The 25,859-nt window shown below is 44.8% G+C and overlaps 1 protein-coding gene across 8 annotated transcripts in view; it reads left to right on the forward strand.

Moving 5' to 3' along the window:
* Positions 1-5,922: 5,922 nt before the first annotated feature.
* TFAP2B (transcription factor AP-2 beta) overlaps positions 5,923-25,859 on the forward strand; it is a 29,052-nt gene continuing 9,115 nt past the window's right edge. For 2 of the 8 annotated variants that reach the window (XR_009565859.2, XM_030870499.3), the window contains exons 1-6: positions 6,057-6,327; positions 9,473-9,499; positions 10,643-11,101; positions 15,869-15,929; positions 23,427-23,646; positions 25,184-25,302. Coding sequence is in view for 7 of the 8 variants with exons in the window: in XM_030870499.3 (XP_030726359.1) it covers positions 6,247-6,327; positions 9,473-9,499; positions 10,643-11,101; positions 15,869-15,929; positions 23,427-23,646; positions 25,184-25,302 (967 nt within the window). In the remaining variant the exon portion in view is untranslated. Of the gene's footprint in view, positions 5,991-6,052; positions 6,328-9,472; positions 9,500-10,642; positions 11,102-15,868; positions 15,930-23,426; positions 23,647-25,183; positions 25,303-25,859 lie in introns of those variants that run through there. The other 6 variants (XM_060308079.1, XM_030870497.2, XM_060308080.2 and 3 more) reach the window with 6 other exon arrangements.

A 25,859-nucleotide genomic window follows, 5' to 3' on the forward strand; every position in this document is an offset into this window, starting at 1 on the left:
TGCCACATCTTCTTTATCCATTCATCTGTCTATGGACACTTGGGTTGCTTCCATGTTCTGGTTATTGTAAATAGTGCCGCAATGAACATTTTGGTACATGACTCTTTTTGAATTATAGTTTTCTCAGGGTATATGCCCAGTAGTGGGATTGCTGGGTTGTATGGTAGTTCTATTTTTAGTTTTTTAATATATTCTCCATACTGTTCTCCATAATGGCTGTATCAATTTACATTCCCACCAACAGTGCAAGAGAGTTCCCTTTTCTCCACACCCTCTCCAGCATTTATTGTTTGTGGATTTTTTGATGATGGCCATTCTGACTGGTGTGAGATGATATCTCATCGTAGTTTTGATTTGCATTTCTCTAATGATTAGTGATGTTGAGCATCCTTTCATGTGTTTGTTGGCAGTCTGTATATCTTCTTCGGAGAAATGTCTATTTAGGTCTTCTGCCCATTTTTGGATTGGGTTGTTTGGTTTTTTGACATTGGGCTGCATGAGCTGCTCAAGCTGTATTCTTATCCTTCCTTTGTTTTCTTCTAAGATGATATTCCTAAAAATGTGTGTGTGTGTGTGTGTGTGCATGTGATTAGTATTTATCAAAAGATCAGGGTCAGTTCTCTTAAACTCTACCCCAGAGGGTCCCAGAGAGCTGAGATTTTGCTGCAACATGTTCAGACAGAAATACTTCCATTTTAAACTTTTCATTCATTACTATTTGCTGCTTTTAAATCTCATTAAGTCTATTTCTAAGAAAAAAAAGCTTATATATCATCCAGTAAATTCGCCTCATTTTATAGATGAGAAAACTGAGACATGGAAAGGTCAAAGGACTTGCCCAAGATAACATAGCTGGTAAGTGAAAGAATCTTCTTATGTTAAAGAAATAAAGAGAGTCATAGAATACACATCATTCTCTATTTTTCTCAAAATGCATGAATGTGAGTTTTAGGAAGTAGTTCCAAAGTCATGCTAATTTCTCCTAAATGTTCCTTGTGCTTAAGAGACATTTCAGCTCTGATGTTATGCATCGTTATGTGTTTATTCATGCTTTAAAGGTTAGATTTCTGCTCTACATTTTTCCATGTCTTTATTTGCAAATTTTTCCTCTCCGATGTGTATTGGTCTATTGGTTGCATTTTGAAACCAAATTGTTTAGTGTTCTCACCCTTTGAGATTGCCCCTTCTTAAGTCAATAATATGGAAAATATCCAGAATGATGGAAATACCTGTCCTCCTGCATCGGTCACGCCAGGGAAAATGAGCACCTCTCACATTGTGTATGTGAAGTATCCATTGGTATTGGAAACAATTGTTCTCTGGCTGTTTGCACCATTTACTCCAAGCCCACCCCCCGCCCCCGCCCCCATCTTCCATTCCTTAACCTCTTTATCTCCAGGAGATAGAAATTTGAAAACTGTCCCTTTGGCAACTTCACAGCCCCACAAGTAAACAGAAAAGCCTGAGGACTTCAGAACATCTAAAATATGCAATAAAATTACTTCTCCTCCTCAAAGTTCAAGACCAAGTAGAAGTTTCCATAGTCACACTGCTTTTCATTCTCACAAGGGATTTCACTTTAAAAATTCACAATTGTGCCCTTGATTAAATATTGTGGTTAAAGTAAGAAATGCTATTTCCTTTTCAATGTTTGCCTCAATCTGTAAGATCACGAAGAGTCGTTCTGGAGATCATTCTACCCCCGTTTAATTTTTTTAAAACCCCCTTATGCAAACATTAGTCTCTCTTATTTTGTTGTCTCATACCCAGATCGCTGACACCTATGTGGTAGCAAAGCCCTATAAATCTAAGGGCAGGGGTTCGAATTGTAGTTTCACACATTCAACAGTAACTTTTCCAAATTGATGTTAAAAGTACATAATCAAGATTCCCCCAAAATATGATCATGAGAAAGCTTCCAGATAGAAACACGGTAGAAAACTAGAGTTAGACTACCACAATGAAACGTGCTCCTGTCACAACTTATTAATCGACTTGGTGGACGATCGTGCTTCGTGAGGAGTAAGAGGTGGAGGTAGTATCTTGGTATGTCACAAGTCAGTGCTCTCTCGTCTCTCTTCCTTTGCCTGTTTATGAATCCAGGACAAAAATAACTCTGGAAAAAAGTAATTGTCCAAAAATACTGTCTTCTTCATTTCGGAAGGAGGAAGGAAATAAGGAAGGGAGGGAGAGAGGGAGGAAGGAAAGAAGAAAGAAAGACAGTATCACAGCGCCGTGGGCAAACTGCTGAGCCTGTACATAGTCGGGAGATCTAGGCTGGGGTTCCCACAGACACTTTCTAAACAGGAAATTATGCACGTCCCTAGCTGATGGAAGCCTTCACTTTCTTGACACGCAGCTCGTGTCTTGAGTTGATGAGGGGAAATTAAATTGTTTTACAAAGTGACAGTATGGAATAGATTCCTTTCATACTGTGTTGTTGTAACAAATTCTCACCTACATTCCCATCGTATAGCTCAGTACCCTGGCTATTAAATAGCTTACAGGACCGCCCATAATGAGAGGGGTCGGGGTCCTGACTGTGACAATAATCGTAAGTCTTGGTGTTTACCATTTTATTATTTGTGTGTCTTAGGAAGACGGAAAAGGGAAATCCAGGCGGACCGTGTATTGTGTAAGAGAAAAGGCAGTCCATCAGGCAGCCGCAGAGGGAGAGAGCTCATGAAGCCTTAACTCACAGGTGCCAAGGTAAGGAATAGGGGGAGGAAGGAAGGAAGTCTGAGAACTTTAGACAATTCTTAATTCGATTTTTTAGAAGAAAGAAGAAGTGAGACAAGAGAGTGCTAACAGCTGACCTTGATTTAATATAATGATATTTTTCGGTGAAATGAAAAAAAAAAAAAGTTAGAAACTTACTCGGAAAACCGCCAGCAGAGGGCTCCAAGCTAGGTGCATTCACCTCCATTAGTGGCTCCTACATTTATCGGAAAATAGTCCCTCTATCCGAGGCTAAGAAAAGGGGGGTATTACTAACTCGCCTGTCTACTATTATAAATATAAGTGAAATAAATATAAGTGAGAGGGGAAAATACGAATATAACTACTTGGGATGTCTCCAGTACGCTTATATTTAGGCAAGCCTGTGCCACCCCTGAAAAAACAAAAACAAAACAAAAAAATGGGCATAGGACAAGACGAAGTGGAAAATGAAATGATGATGAAAATACATATTTTGCTCGTTTATCTTCCCTTCAAAATCAGAGGGTTTTTTGCCTTTGCCTTTATTTTGTTTTGCATTTATTGAGTCCTTGCGGAAATCTTTCCTTACCTCACGTTGATTGGAAGGTTAAAGCGAAATGCAACAGAAAGTTAAGAGCGAGAGAAGCTGGCTCAAGTTAGGAAATTTTTCTTAGTAAAGAATGAGATTTTATTTGTACATTTTTTGAGGCACTTGAACTTTATAGATGCTTAAACACTTATTTCTAAAATTAGTAGATATGATAAAAATTGAGCTTTTAAAATGCTCTTAAGCAATAAAAGGTTTTCAAGAACTGGAAGAAATCGCTGGAGAAGAAAAAAAAAATCGAGCGGCCGTGCAGGATTTGCTTACACAAAATCCCGACAGAGGGCGCTGTTGCCCGTTCAATGACTTACGGAAGGTTCCCTAAGAAAAATTTCCCTTGCAATTTCTAGGATTTTTTGAACAAGGCCCACGTTGAAAAATTGACTCGGACTTTAATTGTACTTATGTATTTCTTTGAGTAGCTCTTTATATGTGTGTATATTTTTAAATTTATGCTTCATTCTTAATAAACCAGATTTCAGTTTTTCTGAAGAGTTTACATAAATGTTAACCAAATATTTCCAGACGTTTCTAATTTTAAAAATATCTATTTCACCATAAAATAAAATTACATATGAAAATTTGAAATTATATCTATGTGTATATGGCTACATAAATAGTTACACTAAAAACATATATTTTTAAGTAGTTTTTTAAATATAAAAGTATCCCTCTGAGGTTTTCTTTTAGTTTCAAGTTTTAGAGTTTATTTATTATAGACTAAGCAATGATATACCAAAAAGAGATGAAAAAGGTGTTAAAAGCATTCAGAGGGAAAAAAATTAAGATTTTTTCCAAGTGCTTTTTATTTGGGTTGGAATGATCTTTAGGTAAAAAAGATAAAGGAGTTATTGGTTTGAAAAGGAAAAGACAGTTATTCCCATTAATAAATTTCTGTCTAGAGAATCTGAGTTTCTAAGTCTATAATATTTATCTTGCAAAATATTGATCTGGAACTGATTTTAGTTCTGGAAAGGGAGGGTAAAAGCCGTTTCAAATCCCACCACACAACAAAATTAGGAAGAATGCCTCCGCATGTCCAGACTAGCTCTGGGAGCAAAGAAGGAAATCTTCGCTCAAGCTCCTAGTGGAAAATCTGTACAGATTTTGTATACTTTAAGCTGTTAATGTTTAACGTAGAGGAAAGGAGAAAGGAAGGAAAAAGGAAGGAAGGAAGGGAGTCAGGGAGGGAGGGAGGGAGGAAGGAAAACGGGATGGAGGAAAAAGGAAGGAGGGAAAGGGAGGGAGGGAAAGGCAAAACATAAAAATTAAACAGGAAATGAAGAAAGGGTTTATTTCTGAAGTTCCTTCTGAAGCACCTTCTTCGAGTTCCTTTCATTTGACTTATCTTTGAAAAAATTAAATTAAAAATCTGCAGAATTTTTCATTCTGCACGATATGAAGCATCGCCCTGGTTTTTATCGAATCGATATCCACCGTGGTTGGCCGGAGCCCTCTCTTCTGAGTGCACAGCAGCGCTCAGCAGTCCTGAGATTTACAGACAATCGCCCTTTGCAGATTCACTCTTATCAGGTTTAATAACTTCCACCCCAAATTGCCCTGGTCCCTCCTCATTCCCTCCTGTCATTTATTTTCTGCCCCAGGGGCAGAGAGCCTTCACTGGACTTCCCTTCTGGCTGTGGGAATCCTTCCGCACCCTGGAAGGAAGTAGAAAAAAGGGGGAGTGGGAAAAGGGGCCAGTGAGGCAAGTATTCACTTTATGATGAAATTCGGAAACCCTGTGCCTTAAAGGGTGCCCATTTTCGAAGTTTGGTTAACTTTGTTCTTGTTGATGTTTATGTTTTCCTTTTCTTGGGGGGATAAAAAAGCTATACAAATCACCTTACCAAGAAAAAATACACTCAAAACAAACAAAAACCCACACACCCTATAGTATTTTTCAATATCTCCTTGAAAAACATTCTGCTTAAACCTTCCAGAGGTTCAGGTGACCATTTCTTGACTCTCCATGATTAAAATCACTTAAAAGTTATAGACAGCGGATGCAGATATAAAATGTCCCATGTCTCTGCAAAGAAGGCTTGAAATGAATATTGTGTTATTGTGCACGTATGTTGCTCCCTACATCTGAAAAAAGAAAGAAAAGAAAAAAACCTTCATAAAATGGAGACTTCAGCCAAGAAAAGAATGGCACATGAAATCCATTGAAAATACAGACAAACAACCCTTAAACATAAGCAGTACAGACTGAGGTGCTTCATACAGTATTTAAGGTTTCAAATTTGTTGGGCAGAATGACCGGAAAATATGAGAAATGGTCACTGTGGTGAGCCGGGTTTTTTGTTCTACAGTGACTAAGGTACAGTGAAAAAAAAGAAAAAGTTGTGTAGCCATCAACACAGAGAGATCACCCTTAAAATCCCCAAATCCAGCTTTCAAAACCCTCCTGCTGAACAAACAAGAAGAGGAGCTTTTGTGTTTAAAAATCTCAGTAATGGTCCCCCTTTAAAAATCTACATAGAAAATGAGGGACTGTTGGCACCCTGGTTTCTCCTTATGAACTGTAAAGGCTTTAGTCAGTGGCTACAATGATTCATCATTTTCAATATAGAGGTTTTTAAATGTCTATATTTATATTAATCACACTGACCGACTCTCTCTCCTTTAAATGCATGTTCAGAGTCTGTAGGCTCTGTGTGACCCAGGGGTGCTTATATAACTAAATGTGGGTGTCTGGATATAAATACGTGTTTATGATTTTTATAATATATATGTCTGTGGGTTGCATCTAACTCCTGTGTGTGTAATAATGTTTTTCTCTCAGCTGAGGCTTACTTCTCCAGCCTATTGTTTGAGACAACAGATATAAGTTGCGATGGGAGAGGAGCGTCGGATTTGGTGTGTATCCCCCATTTCCAATTATAGATGGATCATTACAGACAGCGGAGTCCTGAGAAGCCAGACATCTGCTCCTCACATGAATGCACTCACCTCCTAGAGACCCGGCTGCCATCATGCTCTGGAAGCTCGTGGAGAATGTCAAGTACGAAGATATCTATGAGGTGAGCCGACACCCCCGGTTGCATCTTAGAGCTTTGCAGATAGAGAATTTGAGCTTCTTGACACCCCCAACTCATCTATATTTTTAAGCTATTTGCTCTTAGGTTTCCGGTCGGTTTTCTCAGCTTTCTCCAACTTTTGGAAAAGCTGGCTTGGGGAAACTTCGCTATTCTGAAAAAAGACTTTAAGATGGAAATCTGACTACTTTAACTTAGCGGATTTCTCTTTTTTTTGTTATTTTATTTTTCTTTCTTCGTCGCCCCCCCCCCTTTAGGATCTGATGGGGAACAGTGGTGCTAGTGAATGTGGGCAGAGAAAATAGAGACTGATAAAGGCAGAGGCTCTCCACGTTTTGAGTGTGGGAGAGAATTAGGTTTTCAAGACTACTTCGTAACAGATTCGAGCTTTTAATTTTTATTTTCAATAACATTTTTGAAATCGATAACCAACGGATCCCAGTAGAGGACGAAAATATAGAAGGAGGGAGGTCGACGGATAGACGGACAGATGGATAGATGGATGCAGAGACAGCACAAGCCAAGGAGCCGTAGCCGACAATTTTTTAATTTTCTTTTTTTCTCGTGTTTTGCTTCTTTGAGAGTCGGGGCGTCCAAACCACCCCATGTCTTGGCATTTTTAACGAAAATTTCTGCCCGGGTTGAGTGCGCACCATTCTTTACCGCTGAGGCCAGGGAGACTCGGGTGGAGATGCTGCCCGAAGCCAGGCGGGAGCCTGCCTCCCCGCGGGCGGGGCGCCCCGGCCGTGCGCTCGGGTCTCGGGCGCCGACGGAGCGGCGGGGCGGCGGGGCTGCGCGTGGGCCGGGCTGCCGGGCGGAGAGGGGACGGCGGCCCAGGACCGCGGAACTTCGCTCCGAGCTCACCAGCCTGGGAGTCCCCGAATTAGGCGTGAGGGGAAGCGGGGAAGCGAAGATTCCGAGGAGACATCGAGGGAGGGAAGCGGGAAAGAAAAACTTGGCGGAAGGCGAAGAGAAAGGGGCAGAGGAGTAAGGGACGGGGAAGGTAGAAGCTGGCGAGCGGGCAGTAGTCGGAGGTCGGAAGGAGGGGAAGTCGGAGAGGGGAGGGAGGACGAGAAGCCAAGTCTCGGGCGATCGGCGCGGGAAGCGCTCGGTCGGACGAGGCGGTCGCGATGGGACGCAAAGAGGATCCCCAGCCCGCGGGGGACACGCCATCCCGCCGGCTCCGGGACGACTCCTGAAAGCCGGGCGGGGAGCCGCCTTGCGGACGCTAGAAACGGGCTCCTCCCGACGCCGCCGGCCCAGCCCCGCGACCCAGACTGCGGCTCCGCGGAGCCCGCGCGCGCCCCGCCGCTGCCTGGTTGCGTTTCGCAAGCAGCGCCCGGCGCCCGCGCCTGGAGCCTCCCAGCTCTGCCCAGCCCCGAATCCTGATTTTGGGGTGTGTGTGCGTGTGCGTGTGCGTGTGCGTGTGTGTGTGTGTGGGGGAGAGAGAGAGAGAGAGAGAGAGAGAGAGAGAGAGAGGAGATTCGTCTTTCTGCGGAATGATGATTGGGGCTTTCCTTTCCTCTTTGTGGTTGTGTATTGACTGTAACGAAGAGCCGCGCCTCCGCCTGGTGGGGTTTGTTTCTGTTCGGCCTCCTCTTCCTTCTTTAACAGGCGGGATAATGCTCTAGTCGAAGGAGCTCGAACTGTCCTAAAGAATGTGAGCGCCCGAAGTGGGCTTGGCACGGGCGGGGAAGGGGCCACGGTGTAAATAGCTCAGGGTATACAGAGAGGGACTTCACTGGGTTCCGAAAAGTAAGCAGGATAAAACTCGTTCTAAGAGTCTGGAAGGTAGACTGGCTAAATGGGAAAGGAGGGAGGGAGAGAAGAAAGCAGGGAGGGAGGGAGGGAGGAAGAGGGAGGGGTGGAGTGGAAGAGGGAAAGAGGGCAGAATAAAGGGGGAGGGAGAGAGAAGAGTCACACACACACACAGAGAGAGAGAGAGAGAGAGAGAGAGAGAGAGAGAGAAAATACTGCAGGTATTCCTATCTGCCTAATTTTTCTGCTCAAAAAATATAGGAGAACCCGCAGCCCGGTGGAAGGAGCCTATTTAAGTCGGGAGAAAGGTTGAACTTTAACAGAAATGGCAGTTAGGCCAGTTGAACGGGTTCCTGAAACATCCAAAAAGGTTTTCTGTTGCCCCTGGCTTTGCCTGGAAAGGATAAGTTTAGTGTACTTGAAGATTGATTGCATATATTTTAAATTGAAGTAAAAAAAAATCACAGACTGCAGGAGCACTAAAGAGGGAAAGGCTGCACGAGGGATGGAAAGCCCCCATCTCGCCCCTATCCTTTAATAAATAAGCATAATCTCCAGTATGCGTGAAAGTCTGCAAACGTCACTGTAAACAACCGGGCCCACCGGTTTACTTTGCTCTCCCCTCCAAAGGAGGAGGCAACGCCTTTTTATTTTGTTTTTTAATCTGCACAGGAAGCACCTAGGGCGATCCATTCTTCCCAGTAGGAAAGTCCCTCTCCAGGAACCAGGACACCTACGTTCTGCACAAGCCCCCAGCGATGCTCTCTCCCTCACCGCCTGGTCCAGGGGAGCAGGGGCTGCTTTACGCGCGTCCCCGGCTCAGTTAATTGAAGTTCTGCCTCTTTCCTGCTAAACTTTTTCCCCGGTCTGCCTTCGCCAGCCCCCTCGTCTGATTACATCTAGTAATTCTCCACTGAATGAACGTCATTTACAATAGTAGGGAGCTCTGCGCCCGCTGCTGCTTCACGCTCCATTTGTCCTCCATTCTCCCTTTAAAGTACTCGTGTAATATTAATAGTCATGAATATCAATTATTATGAGGAGGTGTAGGCAAGCGGAGGGAGGAAGGGGCGGCCGAGCAGTCTGAGCCCAGCTTCGGGCGGAAGAGGACTGCTTCTGGAGCCCCGAAGAACCGCAGAAGAAAAAAGCCAAAAAAACAGCAAGAGACCGATGAACAGCTCTGTGTGTGTGTGACAGGCGACGCCAATCTCGTTTGGTGGGGGGGTAAATTTTTTTTTTTTTTTTTTTGATGGCTTGTCCTGGAAACACCTCAAGCTCGGCTCCTGTGTCCAGCTCGTTTCTCTGCTGGACTCCTTGATTTTTTTTTAAATCATTGTTTGATTTTGAGCAGTAACCAGGCTTTTTTTTCCAGATGTTAGTGCACACCTATTCGTCCATGGTGAGTCCGGATTCACGTTGTACCAGAATTGCATGCTCCCTCCTCTTACTGTCTCTCTGTCTCTGTCTCTTGTGTGTGCGTCTCACTCTCTCGTCTCTGTCTTCCTTCGAGCGCCTTTGGCTTGGTAATTTAGCACCATAATTGGACGAGGCTGCAGCTGCTTCTCTGCATTGTGTGTTCGTCTGAGCTCCATGAGTCAACTGGGGAGAGGGGGGAGGCCGAACAGAAAAACTTTTTGCCATTGCAGTTTGGAAATTTAGGTGATTATTTCTCCAAAAAGAACCATGGGGACTTTACCATGGCATTTCCACAGAGGAGAGGGAGAAACTCACACACACACACACACACCTCCCCCCTCCCTTTTCACTGAGTTTAACACTCCACTTAGGACCAGCGCTAAGTTGTCTGGGCCTTTATTTGTTCTTTCCCACCCCCTCCCAACCCCAGGTCCTTCATCTTCACTCCCTGGAGTAGGACAGCAATAGATATATTTAGAAAATCAACCTTAGAAAAACTCCTGTGAACCACAGTTCAACTTTAACAGGGACTCAGGATATGATTTTGAATGAGATCCATTTCAATCAAACACTACATAAATTATTTAATTCCTCTTGGGGAGGGAGGGGGGACTGGAAACTCAGATCAGGCAGATTCCTGGGTCTCCTGGAACGACCAAGTCGTGTGGGGAGCTCCTGGTCAGCCGGCTGGGTTAGGAAGAGTAACAGCGAAGCCAATAGTATGAAGTTTTATTTGTCATGCTTTGGGCCTCTGGAAGAGTTAGGAAAAAATAGTTTAAAACACCCAGAAAAGCAAATACCCTATGTCAGACTCCTGTATTTTTCATTAGGGAATTGAGAATCTCCCCCCATACACACTGTTACTTTACACTCACCCCTTTTGCCGGCTTTGCACCCCAACAGAGGGCTTAGATGTTGGTTAAGTGGGTGATTCTCCCCCTTTTCCCCCAAAGCCTCGCATTTGGAATTGCTGAAATCATGTACCCTCTGAGTCAGCTTGGGGGTCTGTTTCAGACTCTTGCGTCCCCTGTCTCGGGAAGAAGATGCCGTAGGTGGGCTTCTCCATTTGTCGATTGTATTTTTTCCTCCCCTTCTCTCTCTCTCTCTTTATCCTCTCCGCTCCCAGGACCGGCACGATGGCGTCCCGAGTCACAGCTCACGGCTCTCCCAGCTGGGCTCGGTGTCCCAAGGACCTTACTCCAGCGCTCCGCCGCTGTCCCACACGCCGTCGTCAGATTTCCAGCCACCCTACTTCCCGCCCCCCTACCAGCCGCTCCCCTACCACCAGAGCCAGGACCCCTACTCCCACGTCAACGACCCCTACTCCCTGAACCCCCTGCACCAGCCCCAGCAGCACCCCTGGGGGCAACGACAGCGGCAAGAAGTGGGTTCAGAAGCCGGCTCTCTCCTGCCCCAGCCTCGGGCCGCCCTGCCCCAGCTCTCGGGCCTCGACCCCCGGAGGGACTACCACTCGGTCCGCCGGCCGGACGTGCTCCTGCACTCAGCACACCACGGCCTGGACGCGGGCATGGGTGACAGCCTCTCGCTGCACGGTCTCGGCCACCCCGGGATGGAAGATGTCCAGGTAACGGCACACAAACAAACACACAGTAAACAAATAACAAATGCCCCGTATGGGGGGACAGGCGGGGAGGGACAGCTGTGTCTCCTTTGGGGGAGGTAGTTTTCATCTTTAGAACAGCACCAGCTGGACACCACGTACGTAACTGTGTGTATACGTGTATGGCTCTCTAGTGGCGATTTCTGGAGGTCTGATGAGGAAAGCCAGAAGCACTAGAAATGAAAGAATGAAGAAGAAAAATATATGTGTGTTTGGCTAGTTTAGGATCATCAGAATCAAGGCTAGATGTTTTTGTCTTGCCTTAGCTATGCGACTCCTTCCTGTTCTCTTGCGCTTTGTGCGAGCAAGCTGGGAGCCCTCCCCAACCCACCCGCTCTGCATGCCCAGTAGTGGGCCTGGGCCCCCTGACAGGGCAGGTGGAGTCCTGACTGCCTGAAGCTACAGCATGGAGGTGCAGGGACCTCTATAGAGGTTCTTGCTGGATTTGCAAAGACGTTGTTAAGCATGACAATGCACAGTGGAAGAAAAACGTGCTATTTTGTCCAAGCCAGGTCTTACTTTGAATGTCCCGTAAGCTGTTGAACCCTTTTCCAAGATAACTGAGTTCCAGGGTCGTTATCTGAGAAATTGAAGATTTGTGAGGAGAGACCCAGAAAGTCATAATTCTGTTTGGGAATTCATGAGGACACATATGATTTTGGAGATTCTTTTCCCCCTATGGACCATTAAACGACTGTGGAGCAATGTTCTCCATATCCCTCTCCAGTCCTCCTTTCCACTAATACCCTCTCCCCAGTGTCACCACCCCAGTTGAAGAGACATCATATGTTTGTTTCTTAAAAGGCTCCAAACACTCCCCCACCCACTCACTATCCCATCTTCAATCTACACAATGGAGCCTGATTTGGTGGAGAATACTTGGTTAAACTAAACAAAGAAACATCAAAGAAATGATTTATAAAAACTCTCTGGGTGATTCTGAGCAGGTCTCCTTTTCCTCCCTAATTTAAATAGTCTCCAGAAAAGATAAATATGGTTGAAAGGTATTCAATGGATCCTTCGGTCTCATTGGCATGGTTGTATATATTATGCATCATTATGGACATACCTCTGAAGAAAAGGAAAACAATATGGGAAAGGGAAAGGGTGCATGAGTCCTTCCTCTTTACCTTGCTGAAGAAAATGTATTTTGAACAGTTAAAATGTGGGGACAGAATTAAATGCTGTCTGTGTGTAGTCTATGATGGCTTACTGCTTTAAAGGAAATTCAGTTATTTAATATTTCCAAAAATGACAGAATCACCTGAGTTGTGGCTGGATTTACCCATAGTCATAAGAATGGTAGTTTTGTTGATTTAGCCGAGCTTAACTGTCCCTGTCTGGAGATAATGCTCATTTCAGAATATCATATGAGAAAGGAAATATTTAATCGTATTTTTTTTTAATGCATTGGGGTAATATATGTCTGGGGGGAAAAGTTTTTAAATTAACCTTTCTGGGTATGGTTCAAAGTGCTAGATAATGAAAGTGGATCAACTCATCAGCATTGCTGTTGGCAATGCTGCACTGGCCGTGTCACCACACTCGGCAGGCCTAGTGGTTTAGGCGACGGAACCCAAGGATTGCGCCCAAAGAGGGAACAGATTTCTTTGGTTTTAGTTTTTTGTTTTTTGAAAGAGAGAATTGTGAGAGGTTTGGAGTGTTCGGTCAAATGCAAGGGACCAGAGAAAAACAGGGCCAGGTCGGTGTGCATTTGGGAGAGCACCCTTGTCCGAGTTGTGGCCGGAGCTTAGATCCGGGAGCTGGACAGAGCCCAGAGCAGAGACGGCGCAGGCCCAGGGCCCTCGCTGCTCCCCGCCCACCCCACCTCTCCCCGTTCCTCCCCAGATGCATCCCAGCAGGTCGCCTGGCGAGGTGGGGAGGCCCGCGGGACTTTCTCGGGTCGACCCTCACTGCAAGGGGTCGCGGGGGATACACTCTGCGCCCGTCCCAGGAGGGGAACTACAGGGGCTGGGGCGATCTCTGTCTCCGCCGTGATGACAGGCGTCCTGAGGCCGGGGTGTGGTTGACGTGACACGGGGCAGGTGACAAAGAAAGACAGGGGAAGAGATGGACCTAGGACCAGACCCTCGAATCCAGAGGCTCTGCCTCCTCCGTCCAGTCCCGGAGGATCCACTTCTGACTTAGGAATCTGGAACGCGGTGGGGGACGGCGGCTGAAGTTGCAGGAGCTGATGGCGGTTTCGGCGTTTCGCGTTTCCTGCAGCTACGGGACGCGTGGGCTGCGCCCCACCTGTCTGTAAACGGGACCAGGGTTGCCTCAGCCTGGACCCCAGTCACTCGTTCCATCTCAAGGGCCTGTTGTGTGTGCTGGATCCTCCTCCCCCATCCAGCCGCGCATCAGGCAGATCCCAGGGCGCCGCCAGGCCGGGGGCCCTCACACCCAGCGGTGCTCACCTGGCCTAGGGCTGGGGGGAGATGTTGTGTGACCCAGACACACGCGCGGGGCCACCGCCCCGACCGTGAGAGAAGCGAATGAGGAGAGCTAATTAACCAAATGCTTCTAATAATTTTTTAAATGAAACTATAAAACCCTGTCAATTTCTATTTCAATTTACTCACAGGGGCTATTAAGCCAGCAAATCGCTGCTTGGGTTCTGGGTATGCTACATTCTACCCATTGTGTGTGTGTGTGTGTGTGTGTGTGTGAGCGCGCACGTGGGGAGGGGCGGCTGTGTTTAAAAGTCAGAAAAACAGCATCAGAAAGAAAGAGAGCGTGAGGTGACAGCTAGTTTGGAGCTTGTTTAGTTGCTGTGAACACCTCTTTCCTTCTTCCGATCTTTGCTCTCTAACCTCTCATCACCTTTACTACCTAAGTGTAAACATATAAGGATGTTAAGTCAAAGCCCTTACACACACACACACACACACACACACACACACACTCAAACACACCCTAGTGTCTTAAAGCAACCCCTGGTATCACTTTTAACTAAAGAAGTCTAGTAATTACGAGTCGGAGTCGTTTTTCTGAGCTTCCGCACGCAGTCCTAATTAAATCTTTACGATCCTCCCTGTGACGATTAAGCGCCAGCATGCTGCGTGAATATCCTGTACAAAAACCCAGCAGGCGTCCGTAATTAGATAGAAAATCAGACAAGAGCCTTCTCATTAACTACCACAACTACCCCACGTCGCTGATGAGGCGTATATACATATTTACGTACCGACGTGAGGGTGAGGTGTGGGCGCTCACGGTCCGGGGCCTGTGAGATCGCGGGTCTGCCCACCCACAGACACAGGCGAATATTTCTGTTCTGCGTGGACACGTCGCCACTGTAGACACGTGAGCACAAAAGGCGTGAATCGTGTGTGTGCGCGCCCGTGTGCATGTTGGGGTCTGCTGGGAGTTCCGAACAAGTTACATGAAGCATTTTTCTTTTTTTTAAAGCTTTGTACTATTTCTTAAGTTGGAGATGGCATGTTGCAATATGGAAAATGGTCCTTATGGAGAATAACAATTTCCCCCATCTTTCTGAGAACAGAAGAGTGGCTACGAAAAACGAAAAGAAACAAATGAACATGACCCCTCCATGATTAGATCGTCTCGTTTCTAATGTGCTGCTTGTTTGGGGTACACAGTCTCTTCCTTGTGATGAACACACGCCCTGTCTGGGGACGCAGCTTGAGTGGGTGGGAAGTGCTGTCTAAACACAACCCCCCTTACAAGCCCTTTGCTTTTTACTCCTCTGTAGAGTGGGTGACAGATTAGTCCAAACGTAGGTGCCTAAGGATCAAGGAAAGCAGCTGTACGTGGCAGAAAGGCCTAGCATTGATTTTCTCTTGGGAGTAGGGGGAGGGAATCTACTGCCTTTGGATGCCCTGGGATGCACGGCTAGAACCCTGTTCTGGTGCATCCTGACAGTAAGAATATCATTCTAACAGCTATTTCCCCTCTGAAATGCAGCCAACAACTAGGGTCGAAACTTTCCTTCTCTGGGATGAAAATGGCAAGGAAGGTGAATGTTCTTTGCCATTACCCAGGTGCTGACTGGGAGATCCTCCGTGTGTGTGTGTGTGTGTGTGTGTTGGTGTGTCTGTAGTTACTGCCTTTCTAACAGGTGTGCTTCTTGCTGGGTAGCAGAGGTGGCAGGGTTGGGAGGGGAGCAGATTGTGCAGGTCCCCCCAAGCGATTGTCCTGCGGCAGGAAGCTCACCCAGCACAGGGATGTGTGTGAACTGCAGTGGGTGTGCAGTCCTGACAGCCTGCAGACGTGTTCCTATGTGTTGCTGTTCGCATTCCATTCCAAATTGCTCAGACCTTAATTAAAATCCTATAACGTAAACTATTATGTATTTGTAAAATGACTCTGGGGTTAAATGCACTGGGATAGCATAGAAAACAGAAATTGCTCTGACTAATGTTGGTGAAAATCTTTCAGTGCTGCTAGATTTTCACAACTCATAAGAGCAAATAATATAAAAGTTTATGTGTCTATGTAATATCTATGTTTAACGTAATAACTAAACCAATCCTGCATCCCAGATGTCTCTCACAGTTTCCTTTTTCCTCTTCTTCCATTGGAAGAATTTATAATTTGGGTGTATTTCATTTCTGTGTCCATTTGGAGGTAATAATGATAATAATAAAACCTCCCTTGTGAATTAATATAAATGGAAATAACAGCAACTCCAGTTTGGAATGACATGATTTATGAGTGTGATTCTTTAATATCCAGTCGATTTGAATAGTGATGTTTTTATATTCACAGTCAGTTGAAGATGCCAATAACAGCGGCATGAATCTATTGGACCAGTCTGTCATAAAAAAAGGTATGGATTCTTCCACCCGCAAAGTAAGAAAAGTTTCCTCTGCGTTCATGTCTTTATGATGAGTTTTCACTTTGAAGGATTTCATTATTTTATAAGACACAAATGTTTGTTCACAATCATAGCACAGCGACTATCTGGATGAAAATGCCTGTTGGGAAGAAGGAATGGGGGTGGGGGACCGCAGGGAGAAACCCGGATGAGAGAGACAGAGGAACAGAAACTATTGCCGTTTTTCTCACAGTACCTTCGCTAGCAATTCTGGATACATTGTAAATAATTGAACTACCATCACGTATGGAACTGGCTGGGAGACACTGCTTTCAAAAATATGCTATAATTATTTCATTGATAACTGGAGTTTGTTGAGCTAAAAACCCTATGCCATTAGGGGTAGCTCCTTCTCTCTTGGCCTTTGTATTTGATTTTTGGGTGGTAATTTTGTTCCTAGTTCTCTGTGTTTTATGAGTTGTTTCTTCAGATTTTTTAAAATTGTGCCAAGTGTGTTGCTAAATATGATCCTCCCGAGAAGCTGCGCCGGGCTCTGCACAGTTCTCAGTCTTCCTACACATGCATTCATGATTTAGTGTGACTGTGCAATCACCCCATACTGTTAAAGGGCATGTGATATTAACAAATGTTTGCAGTCTCTTGTACAGCTGTAAGCAAAATAATTAACTAATTAAACTAATTAAATGTAATTACAATAACTCATTTCGGGCGTATTGCAGCTGCTTAATTTTTCCCCCCTCTTCTCTGACAGTCACTGAGAGAATGCCTGGCGATTAGGATGGCTGCCTGCCGAAAGGCCCCAATGTCACTCACATGCCACAAATTTAGGCGTTTGAATGTGTAAACAGTGCAATCTTTAATGATCACAAGAACTGGTATTTGGAGCTACAATTTTAACTACTGTAACTCTTTCTTATCGATGCTGGACAAGGCCTGTCCTTCTGTTTGGTGTCAACAATCCCTAGCTGCAGTCACTTCTGATTCCTTTGAGCCAGAGGACATTCACAAAAACAATTAAAAGAGAAAAAGATGCTTCAGAAAGTAATGCGGAATCAAGCCGGTAGAATAGGAGGGTTGTGAAGGAAGGATTCCAAACAGGGTGAGGTGTCCTCAATTTTCTTCTCTCACAAAAGCAGAAAAAGTCGCTTTGAGAGGTGGGAGGTGGGAGGCGGAAGCTGTCCCTGAAATGATGCCATTTGGCTTTGGAACGTAATATCCCCAAGAAGACTACTAGGGTTTGGGGCAAAACTATTTTAAGTGTTGCTCCAAACATCTCTCCTGCTCTTCTTTAGATAGTATCGTTTGGGTTTTTAATGCCGGGGTTTGGGTTTGCTGGGACACTCGGGCTCGTGCTTTGATTTGCAACTGCGCTGACAGCTCACTTTCACCATTTCCTCCTGGGTCTTCTCTTCTGGTTAATTGCTGGTTGATGGGAGGTGGGTATGGGGAGGAGGAGAGGCGCTTCGTCATTGGCTTTCTTGGTTTCTTTTCTGTTTTAGTTTCCCCGTCCCTTTTCATGGAAAGCTAGAACCCCTTAGCTCAGGGTTCTGTATCCTAGAAACAGCGTTGGGGCTGGCTGTAGGGCATGCCCAACTGATGACCAATCAGAAATGTTCTTAACAGCCAGGCCAATAAAAATATTTGGAACTTAGCTTACCTAACAAAATGGAGCTGAAAATATTCTTAGATGTGGGATGCTTTGGTTTCAGGGCTTGTATATGTTTGTCAGTGAAATGTGAATACGTATGTATATGGGTATCTCCAGGAATAAGAAGAGGAGAATGCTGACTGTCACTGGTTCTGTTCTGGAAACTCAGAGTACTTTTTATGGCCTCCAGAATCTTTTTTAAAAATGTGCAGCTTAAAGTGTCTAAGTGGCACCCCAGTCATTTTATTGATTTAGGGAGTGTGGTATGAATATAAAGTGTGAGGTCAATTCTATTATTTAATATTTCAAGTATTTGCTTTATTACATGATGAAAATATACTAATATATTTTTATCTTTAGAGAGCCATGGGCAAAAGAGGAATAAGTGGTTGATTTACTTTTCTAGATCACTGTGAATCACTTAAAATAAGGTTATGGGTTCATTAGCTCCTTCCCTGCCCTCTGGTCTCCCGTCTTTGCCCCTCCACCACATTTATGAGGGATGACTCCCAGAGATTAATTTCATAAAAGAGGAGGTGAGAACGTTTCCTGAACTAAATATTCTAAATTTCAACAACTGGCAAGGGACTAGGTTGCTTTATTTGTTTTCTAATGGGCTTTTAGAGAGATTTAAAAAATTCTACCTTATTAATAAAAAAGGCAGCAACTGGCCCAGGTTTAGCTGTCTCTGCTTCTGTGTGATGTATTGAGGCGGAAGACTTAGACATACAGGATATATGTCTCTGTGTGTGTGTCTCTCTCTCTAATTATGGAAGGTCTCCCTCCTAAAATTTAACCAGTCCCATTTTCACCCGTGTTGATATCACCCCATAGATTGTAGGTGAGCTCTCTTGTTATGTTTGCTATCTGGGCTTAGCTGACATTTCTGAAGTAATTTAGTTAAGAGGAAATGAGTTGTTCCCAGTAGAGAGAGCAAACGAGTGGAGTGAAGGTAGCCAGCGTGATAAATGGCTCTTTCATTTGAAGATCTCCAGAGCTCGTTTACGGCTAATTTTCTGTATTGGCCCCCTTTGAGCTATTAATGCAGTCGGCAGGGACGGGGGCCCCTCTCCTCTTAGCTGCCCCATTAGAGCTCCCATTAAGCCAGCGAGTCTCAACTCCATGGCAGGAGTGGGGGGGAGTAATGAAAGGTGCTTTTTAAACTCTCCTAATCTAAACCGGCAGAGGGTGGTTAATACGATTTGAAGGGGGCTGGTCCACGAGCAATCAATAAAGTAATAATGAGAAGGATTCGGTGCATTAACAGTCTAAAAATCCAACGAGACATTAAAAAATCATTCTTAACTCTCAGTTCCATTAAGATTAGGAATCTGGGCTGGGAGGGGACAGGGTGGTGCCCAGCTCACGTAAATGATCACTGCCACCATCCGACAGCCTAACCTAAAGGAGGCTCACCTAGGCTTTCAGAAAAAGTTTTTGGTGCAATTAGAGGCCAAGATGCAATCGGCTTGACACCTTAGGTAGCAGAAAAGATGCTGGGATTTCTTGGAAAGACCAGAGTGGCTGGAGTCCAAGGTCCAAATGTTGTGACTGTGGGGCATTTTCATTGGTCTTGGGGATATCCTGTTTGGTTCGTTTCAGTCCAACCTCCTGTTCTCTCCCACTTTTTTCCCCGTTAGTCTGGCCCCTTCCCCACATAAGCACTTTGATTGGTGTGGATTTTCTCTGGGTGGGGGGAGATATGGAAATTGCCAATTTCAATTACAAGGGGTTCTGTTGGGATTCCTCCTTCTGGCCTAGGAGGTGAAAGCTCCCAGAATCTGTTGGAGCCTTTGAGAAGGGTATGAGTTTCCTCTCAAATGGAGAGGTTCACATTTCCAGAGCTGACTTGGATCCCAATTGGTATTTATTCAACTAGAGACTCTCAGTTTCCAGCCACCCAGGGAGTAATCAGAGTTCATAGAATTTCAAAGCTGGAAAGGTTAGACACTCTTCTCCAACTCCCATCCCCACCCCCCAGTGTGGAAACTGAGACAGAGAGAAGACAAATTATTTTCTCAAGGTCCCACACACCGAGTAAGTGATGGGACCTAACTCAGCCTCTTGAAGGCTTTGCCCCCAAAGGATGACAACACTGGACTTTTTTTTTTTTTTTTAAGTTCCAGCTTTCTCTGTGGGAATCCTTTTATTTTTCTTTCCAGGATTTCAGTGCTCACATTTATACCCATGCTCTTATATACACGTGGAATAACATTTAGCCAACAGGTAGATGAGAAACAATGCAAGTATGAGGAAAGCGGTGATCTGCTGGTAAGAAGTAATTATTTCAAGCAATGCTCTACCTCTTGTGGCTTCCTGGTGTAGTTTCCACATCTAAGTCCAGGTACATTACAGAGGGACTTATGCTTCAATCTATTAGATGGGTTCATTTCTTCCTTCTCTCCCACCAGCAGGTCAGACCCACAGAGGACGTGCCTCCAGTCAAACACAAAGATCTCAAAGCTGTGATTTCATACTTAAGTTTAAAGAGTAAAGATGAAGAGCTAACTTATTAACACTTGGGCTCTGTAGAGTCCACTAATGAATAAGATTTTCTCCAGTTTTCCTTCCTCTCTCTTAAATAAAACTCCAGTCCTTGTAATGAAATATTGATCATTTTTTAAACCTTTTTGTCTTTTCCTCCCATATAATGCAAGTTTAAAGAGAGGGGAGCAAATTTGGGAGGTGTTACGTCCAGAAGTTGGCCATGCTATCCAACTGAGAACTGAAGAAGAAAAAAAAACCTCTCAGTTTTAATGTATGCACAGAAAATTATAAACATGTAAAGAACTGAAAGCTTCACGCTGAGTTTTGCTATGCTCCATTTCCTTACCATTTCCTGCTGTCGCTTTAAACCTATCTTAGTCATCTCTGGGTTCCGTGAGCAGGGCAGTGCACTCATAATTACTAACAAATCAACCGGGCCCTGTTGCTCCCTGGGTTTATTGATAAGCTGGAGGAAAGCAGAAGGGAAAAGACAAAGAGGATAAAATATGGGGTTAATCAGCTGAGGAAAGCATGTGTGACAGTGGTGGGGAAGGTAGATGCTAACAGTAGGATGGACTTAGAAAAGCGCAGGGACAAGAAATAGGTAAAGTCTAGTTTAGGGGACCAGTGCAAAGGCCCAGGTGGGAGAGAGGTTTAGAACCTGAGGACGGGAGAGTAGAGGGTGCAAACAAGATTGATACTTAAATTAGAAAATAGAAATATAACCTGAAGCACCTCTGCTCTAATAGTCTTGGTCTTTGAGGGGAAAAAACAACGCCACCCTCCTCTTCCCTCTCCCCCTAGACAGCAGAGTGCTGAGGGGAGCTGACTGGGTGGGTGATGTTTAGGTGATAATGTATATGCAAAAACGTACAGCCCTTGGGAGGGAGCGATATACATTCCCCAAAGGAAATTGCTCTTGTCTGGTAAATCAGGCAATTAACAATAGTGAAATTAGAGGGCAGGTTATAGAATGTCTCTATAGACCTAGGTTTTCAAGAGATTTGGCGCCTGGGACTGTGAAAAGCAGGTAGAATTCCAGTTCTCAGGAGATACTCAGTTATCCAGTCCGGGAAATAGGAACTGAACTTACTATTTTCAGCTTGGTGCTAAGGTGTAGGGCAAGCCATTAAAATATTCTTTCTAAATAGTGTTTACATTTTAAAATGTTGCTGAATATCAAAGATGAGATTTTTTTATACATTTTATTTCTGTAGTTCATACCATGTTAAAACTACAAAGGGCTGTCTATATTTTGGGGAAAAGTTTTTCCAGGGTTACCATGATTATATATTATTTGCTTATAGTGCTTGAATATGAATCCGAAATATAGAAATCAGGACTGCAGTGAAAGAAAAGACATATTAAAATAGATGTGGATATTGTGCAAGATAATTAAATGACAGGGTGTTCCCACCCCAATCACTGTTTTTTTAAGTAAGTCACTTAAATCCGTATTTTACCCAAATTTAATTAATACACTTCAAGTTTGCATTGGTTCACTCTCAAATGAGAAGCACTTCACTGATGAGACTATGATCAGGAGAATCAGAAATAAGAAAGCCCCCTCTGTAACTCCCCACCACCACCGTGACAGGGCAGAAGATTCACTCTGGTACCTCACATCATTCATCTGCCCTGAGACAGACTCTGTAGACAGATCCAGAAATCCCAAAATGTCTACTAAGAAGTAGAAAAAGGGAATGCTTCAGTCTTCCCATCCACTCTCCTCAGAAGGCCCTTTCTGCAGGTGTTTGTAAAGGGCCAAATGCAATTCATAGTGAATAAAAGATCTGGGACCTACCTGGCTTTTAGGAGTCTCTAAATAATCATGGAGGTCTGAGTGCTAGGATCTGTGGTAGAGAGAAAAGCTGTTTCAAGAACCCTCAGGGTGGTTAGTCTGTTCTAGACAAGGGAGGTTATATAACTTATTTGGTGTGTGGGGTTCTAGGCTCCAGATGGTAGAAAGAGCATATCTTTCTCTTCCTAGAGTTATAGAATGAGACAGAGTCTTTATTAAAGAGGGGGAATGGAAGCATCCTTTTTCACACCAGAAACATTACATAAATCCCCTGGACTGGTGATCACCAAATAGTGCTTGAGGGGCTTCAGATCCCAATGGAAGTAGCTAAGGTGTAGGGCAAGCCAGGAGGGGATGTTGCCTGCCCAGTGGCTTCTAGAGCCTGCAGAAGACAAATGGGCATCAGCAGTGTAGAAGTCCAAGGGAAGGAGACTGTCAGGGAACTGGGAGGCTGACCTTTCACTGTTCCTCATTCCCAGCTCATTGCCAGCCTCTGGTTCTATCAAGCCCCGCCTCTTCCTGAGGTGCAGATGACACTGAAACACAATTAAACAGAAATACAGGCTGAAGAGACTGAATGCGCCTGGGTAGCAGTGGCAACCAGCTGTCAGCTCTTATTAACTTCCGCATAAAACATACCTTGAGTGCGGTTTGTTATCAATTACTTGCCGAAATGAAACAACTGGGGCAAGGCAAGACCGCTGCTCACATGAATTAGAGTGATTGGTTGATTGATCAGGGCACCTGTTGTAAATCATAACTGCTCCAAACAATCACCAGCCGGTGCTTTACATTAATTTGTAAACAAAATTCATGTCACCGCAGAATTGCTTTCACTGGAGAGGAGCATTTGGGTTCATTTCTAAACGAATCTGTTGTTAGGATGTTGGAAAGAATGGGATCCACTGTAGAGAAATGAGCAGCTCTTTGGGGCCCAACTCCCCTGTTTAATGGTATTATTACTTGGCTGTTCTTGGGCAGGGTGACAGATGGTGCCCACCCTCCTGATCCTTGCCAGTGATGACCATAGATTTGTGTCCAATAGGAGAGGAGGGAAGGGTTCCCATAAAGACCATTGGTATTACTCTTTTATATCATTGATGGGGTGATCACCTTCAGGCTTCAGCACCAAATGTGATTATCAGGAGACAGATCAGGACACTAAGATTCAGAGAAGTTTAGTGAGATGTTTAAGGTCACACAGCCAGCACGTGATGGGATCGAATTTGCCAGGTTTCACAGCACAATCCAAACTCTGGGTTGCTTGTTTTTCTTGATTTGTGTAGTGAGCGGGACAGTGGCAAGCGACTCTCACATGTCCACACGCATGGGGTAAGTTTCCAGAGGAGTGATGGCTTTTGCATTTGTTTGTACACAGTGCTCTGAACGCACCGCAGAACCACGGGAACAAACACTTCCTCCTGCAGCTTTCCGCTTGGCTCCTGCCCTGTGGCCTCGCCCCTGCGCACTCAGCGACACATTCTATCGGCCGGTCACCAGGATCGAAACCCGGTCACCTTTATGGCATTTTTTTTTTTTCCTCCCTCTCTAGTTCCGGTTCCTCCCAAATCTGTGACTTCTCTGATGATGAATAAGGATGGCTTCCTGGGAGGCATGTCTGTCAACACCGGTGAGGTGTTTTGCTCGGTCCCCGGCCGTTTGTCTCTGCTCAGTTCAACTTCAAAATACAAAGTAACTGTGGGGGAAGTTCAGAGACGGCTGTCGCCCCCCGAATGCCTCAATGCGTCTCTCCTCGGCGGCGTCCTCAGAAGGTAACCCCCCGTATCGACCACTTTTGATACTGCGCGGTTGCCTAGCAACCGGATCCCTAAGTGCGTGCAGCTGCCGCCAAGGGCTCCGCGCGCCCCCGCACGCTCCGCCTCGCCCTTCCGCTCACCTTGCGGGCTGGGAACCTTCCACTTTCACTGCCAGGCACCTGGCGCCCCTCTTCCCATCCCCAGGACCCTTCGGGGCATTCTCTACCTTGAATGGGAGCCACAACCTAAGCTTACCTAAAACAGGAGTTTCATGGAGCAACCCCTTTCGTACCTGCAATGTACTCTGATCTCTACTTTGTTTGAAAGTGCACTTGGCAGCCGACTAAGTTGGTCCAGTCCCACTAATGCATTGTGCCCCGCAGTTTGTAAAGCTCTGTTCTAGACTTGTGTGACTTCCTTTCTTCAGTACCACCACCAGTAATAACAATGACACCACTTTAGAAGTATTGACAATTATTCCTTGGGGCCATTCATATGCTCTCCGATATTGGAGAAAGACAATCTTATAGACTCCTTGTGGAGACTGGGGAAGGAGGTGGCTTTTATCTTAAGATTCAACGCCTCCCCCAAAGTCCCTGCTAACGCCTGAACCCTTTGGTTAGTGTCCCTGATATGAAAGTGACATTGCATGAGATGAATTTTTCAAGTTAGCCTATCTTGGGGGTTGAAAGTCCCCTTCTTTCCTAAAAGTGGCTGGGTGAACAGTACAGCAAGAGAGGTCAGAGTAACTGTTTATTTCTTGTAGTTTTGCTCAGACCTTAGCACATAAAGGAGGGTCGTTGGAAAGTAGTAAGGGTGTGACCCACAGACTTTTCTCACTTTGAGTCCTTTTGCTCTGGTCTACTTTGTAGTTCAGTTTTCAACTGAGTCCTTTGAGCCCCACAATGTGGAAATTTCTTTCAGTCACCCCTGGGCATTGATGGTGGGTGTATGAAACTTACTATGCGATTAAGTGAGATAATCAATATAAAGTGCTTATCCCATAACTAAACTCTCTCTAATGCTAGTTTTAGTGTAATGATGATTACCATCGTCATTAGTGTCCTTCCCCCTTTAACCCAATTCCATTTTATAGCAACTCTTGACCTCTTCCTCTCAAAGCTCATCTGTTTCAGGCCAAGCCTTCTCCTTTCTGGACCACACAGTTCTTTCCCTTTTTTTGGCAAGGTTGTACTTGCCCGGTTTCTGCTCACCTCACTGGCTCCATGACAAGGAAAGAGCTGAGCTTGTGAATGTGCAACTTCTACCTTCTCTGGACCGACAACCTACACCCTAATTATTCCCATCTGGTATCTTTTTTTTTCTCACCAGATAAAGAAAATAAACGACTCAATTTTTTTTTATGCTCTGTATTGCAGAAATTAAGCAAACCTCAGCAAACTATCAGCAAATAACCAAAAGGAAGAAAAAAATAAGTGCTAACCTCAAGTTAAAACCTCTTCAAGCTCCACTGGGCTTTAGATTGCTAAGTCTAAACTTTGTTTCAGGAACACTCTGAGGTTAATCAGAATGTTAATTCTTGCAATTTCAGAGCCAAATCGAAAAATGGGGGGAGATCTTTGCGAGAAAGGCTAGAAAAAATCGGTTTGAATTTACCCGCGGGCAGGCGCAAGGCAGCAAATGTCACGTTACTCACCTCCCTGGTGGAAGGTAAGCAAGACGTTTGGCCATTTCACGAAGTGGTGGAGCTTAACTGTCGGCTGAAGGCTGACATTTTACACGTTTTATGATTAACTGGAAATCATTGCAATTGTTGTGCCCTTTTGAGTTGGATGTCAAGCGATTGCTTGAGAGAAGTTCAAAGGTCCTTTTACTTAGAGGGAGCGGCAATTGTCCAGAGGCCAAGGGACAATGCAAGGGTCCCTGAGCTCTGGAGAGTGCTCAGGTCTAGTCTCCAAGCCAGTGTAGGGGTCGTCTCTGCCGCCAGGTGCAGGACATGGTGCCTGAAACACCCTCTGTATGAACTCCTGCAACAGTAACTCTGTAAGAAGCAATGCATTCTATACCCCTTCTCCTTCCCAGATTTTACCTCTGAGTCGTCAGTAGTAGAAAACACAGTCGATTTATGAAACTATTATTGCATTCATGACCTCTAATGGTTATTTTAAAACTCGTGTCACTCTCAGGGCCCCTATCTCCTGCTGATTACCTGGGACTTATTGTTATTGAAATACAGCTTTATAAGATCAGTGACCTAGGAAAAATAT

The sequence above is a fragment of the Globicephala melas genome, chromosome 11 (assembly GCF_963455315.2).
Source record: "Globicephala melas chromosome 11, mGloMel1.2, whole genome shotgun sequence".
NCBI lineage: Eukaryota > Metazoa > Chordata > Mammalia > Artiodactyla > Delphinidae > Globicephala > Globicephala melas.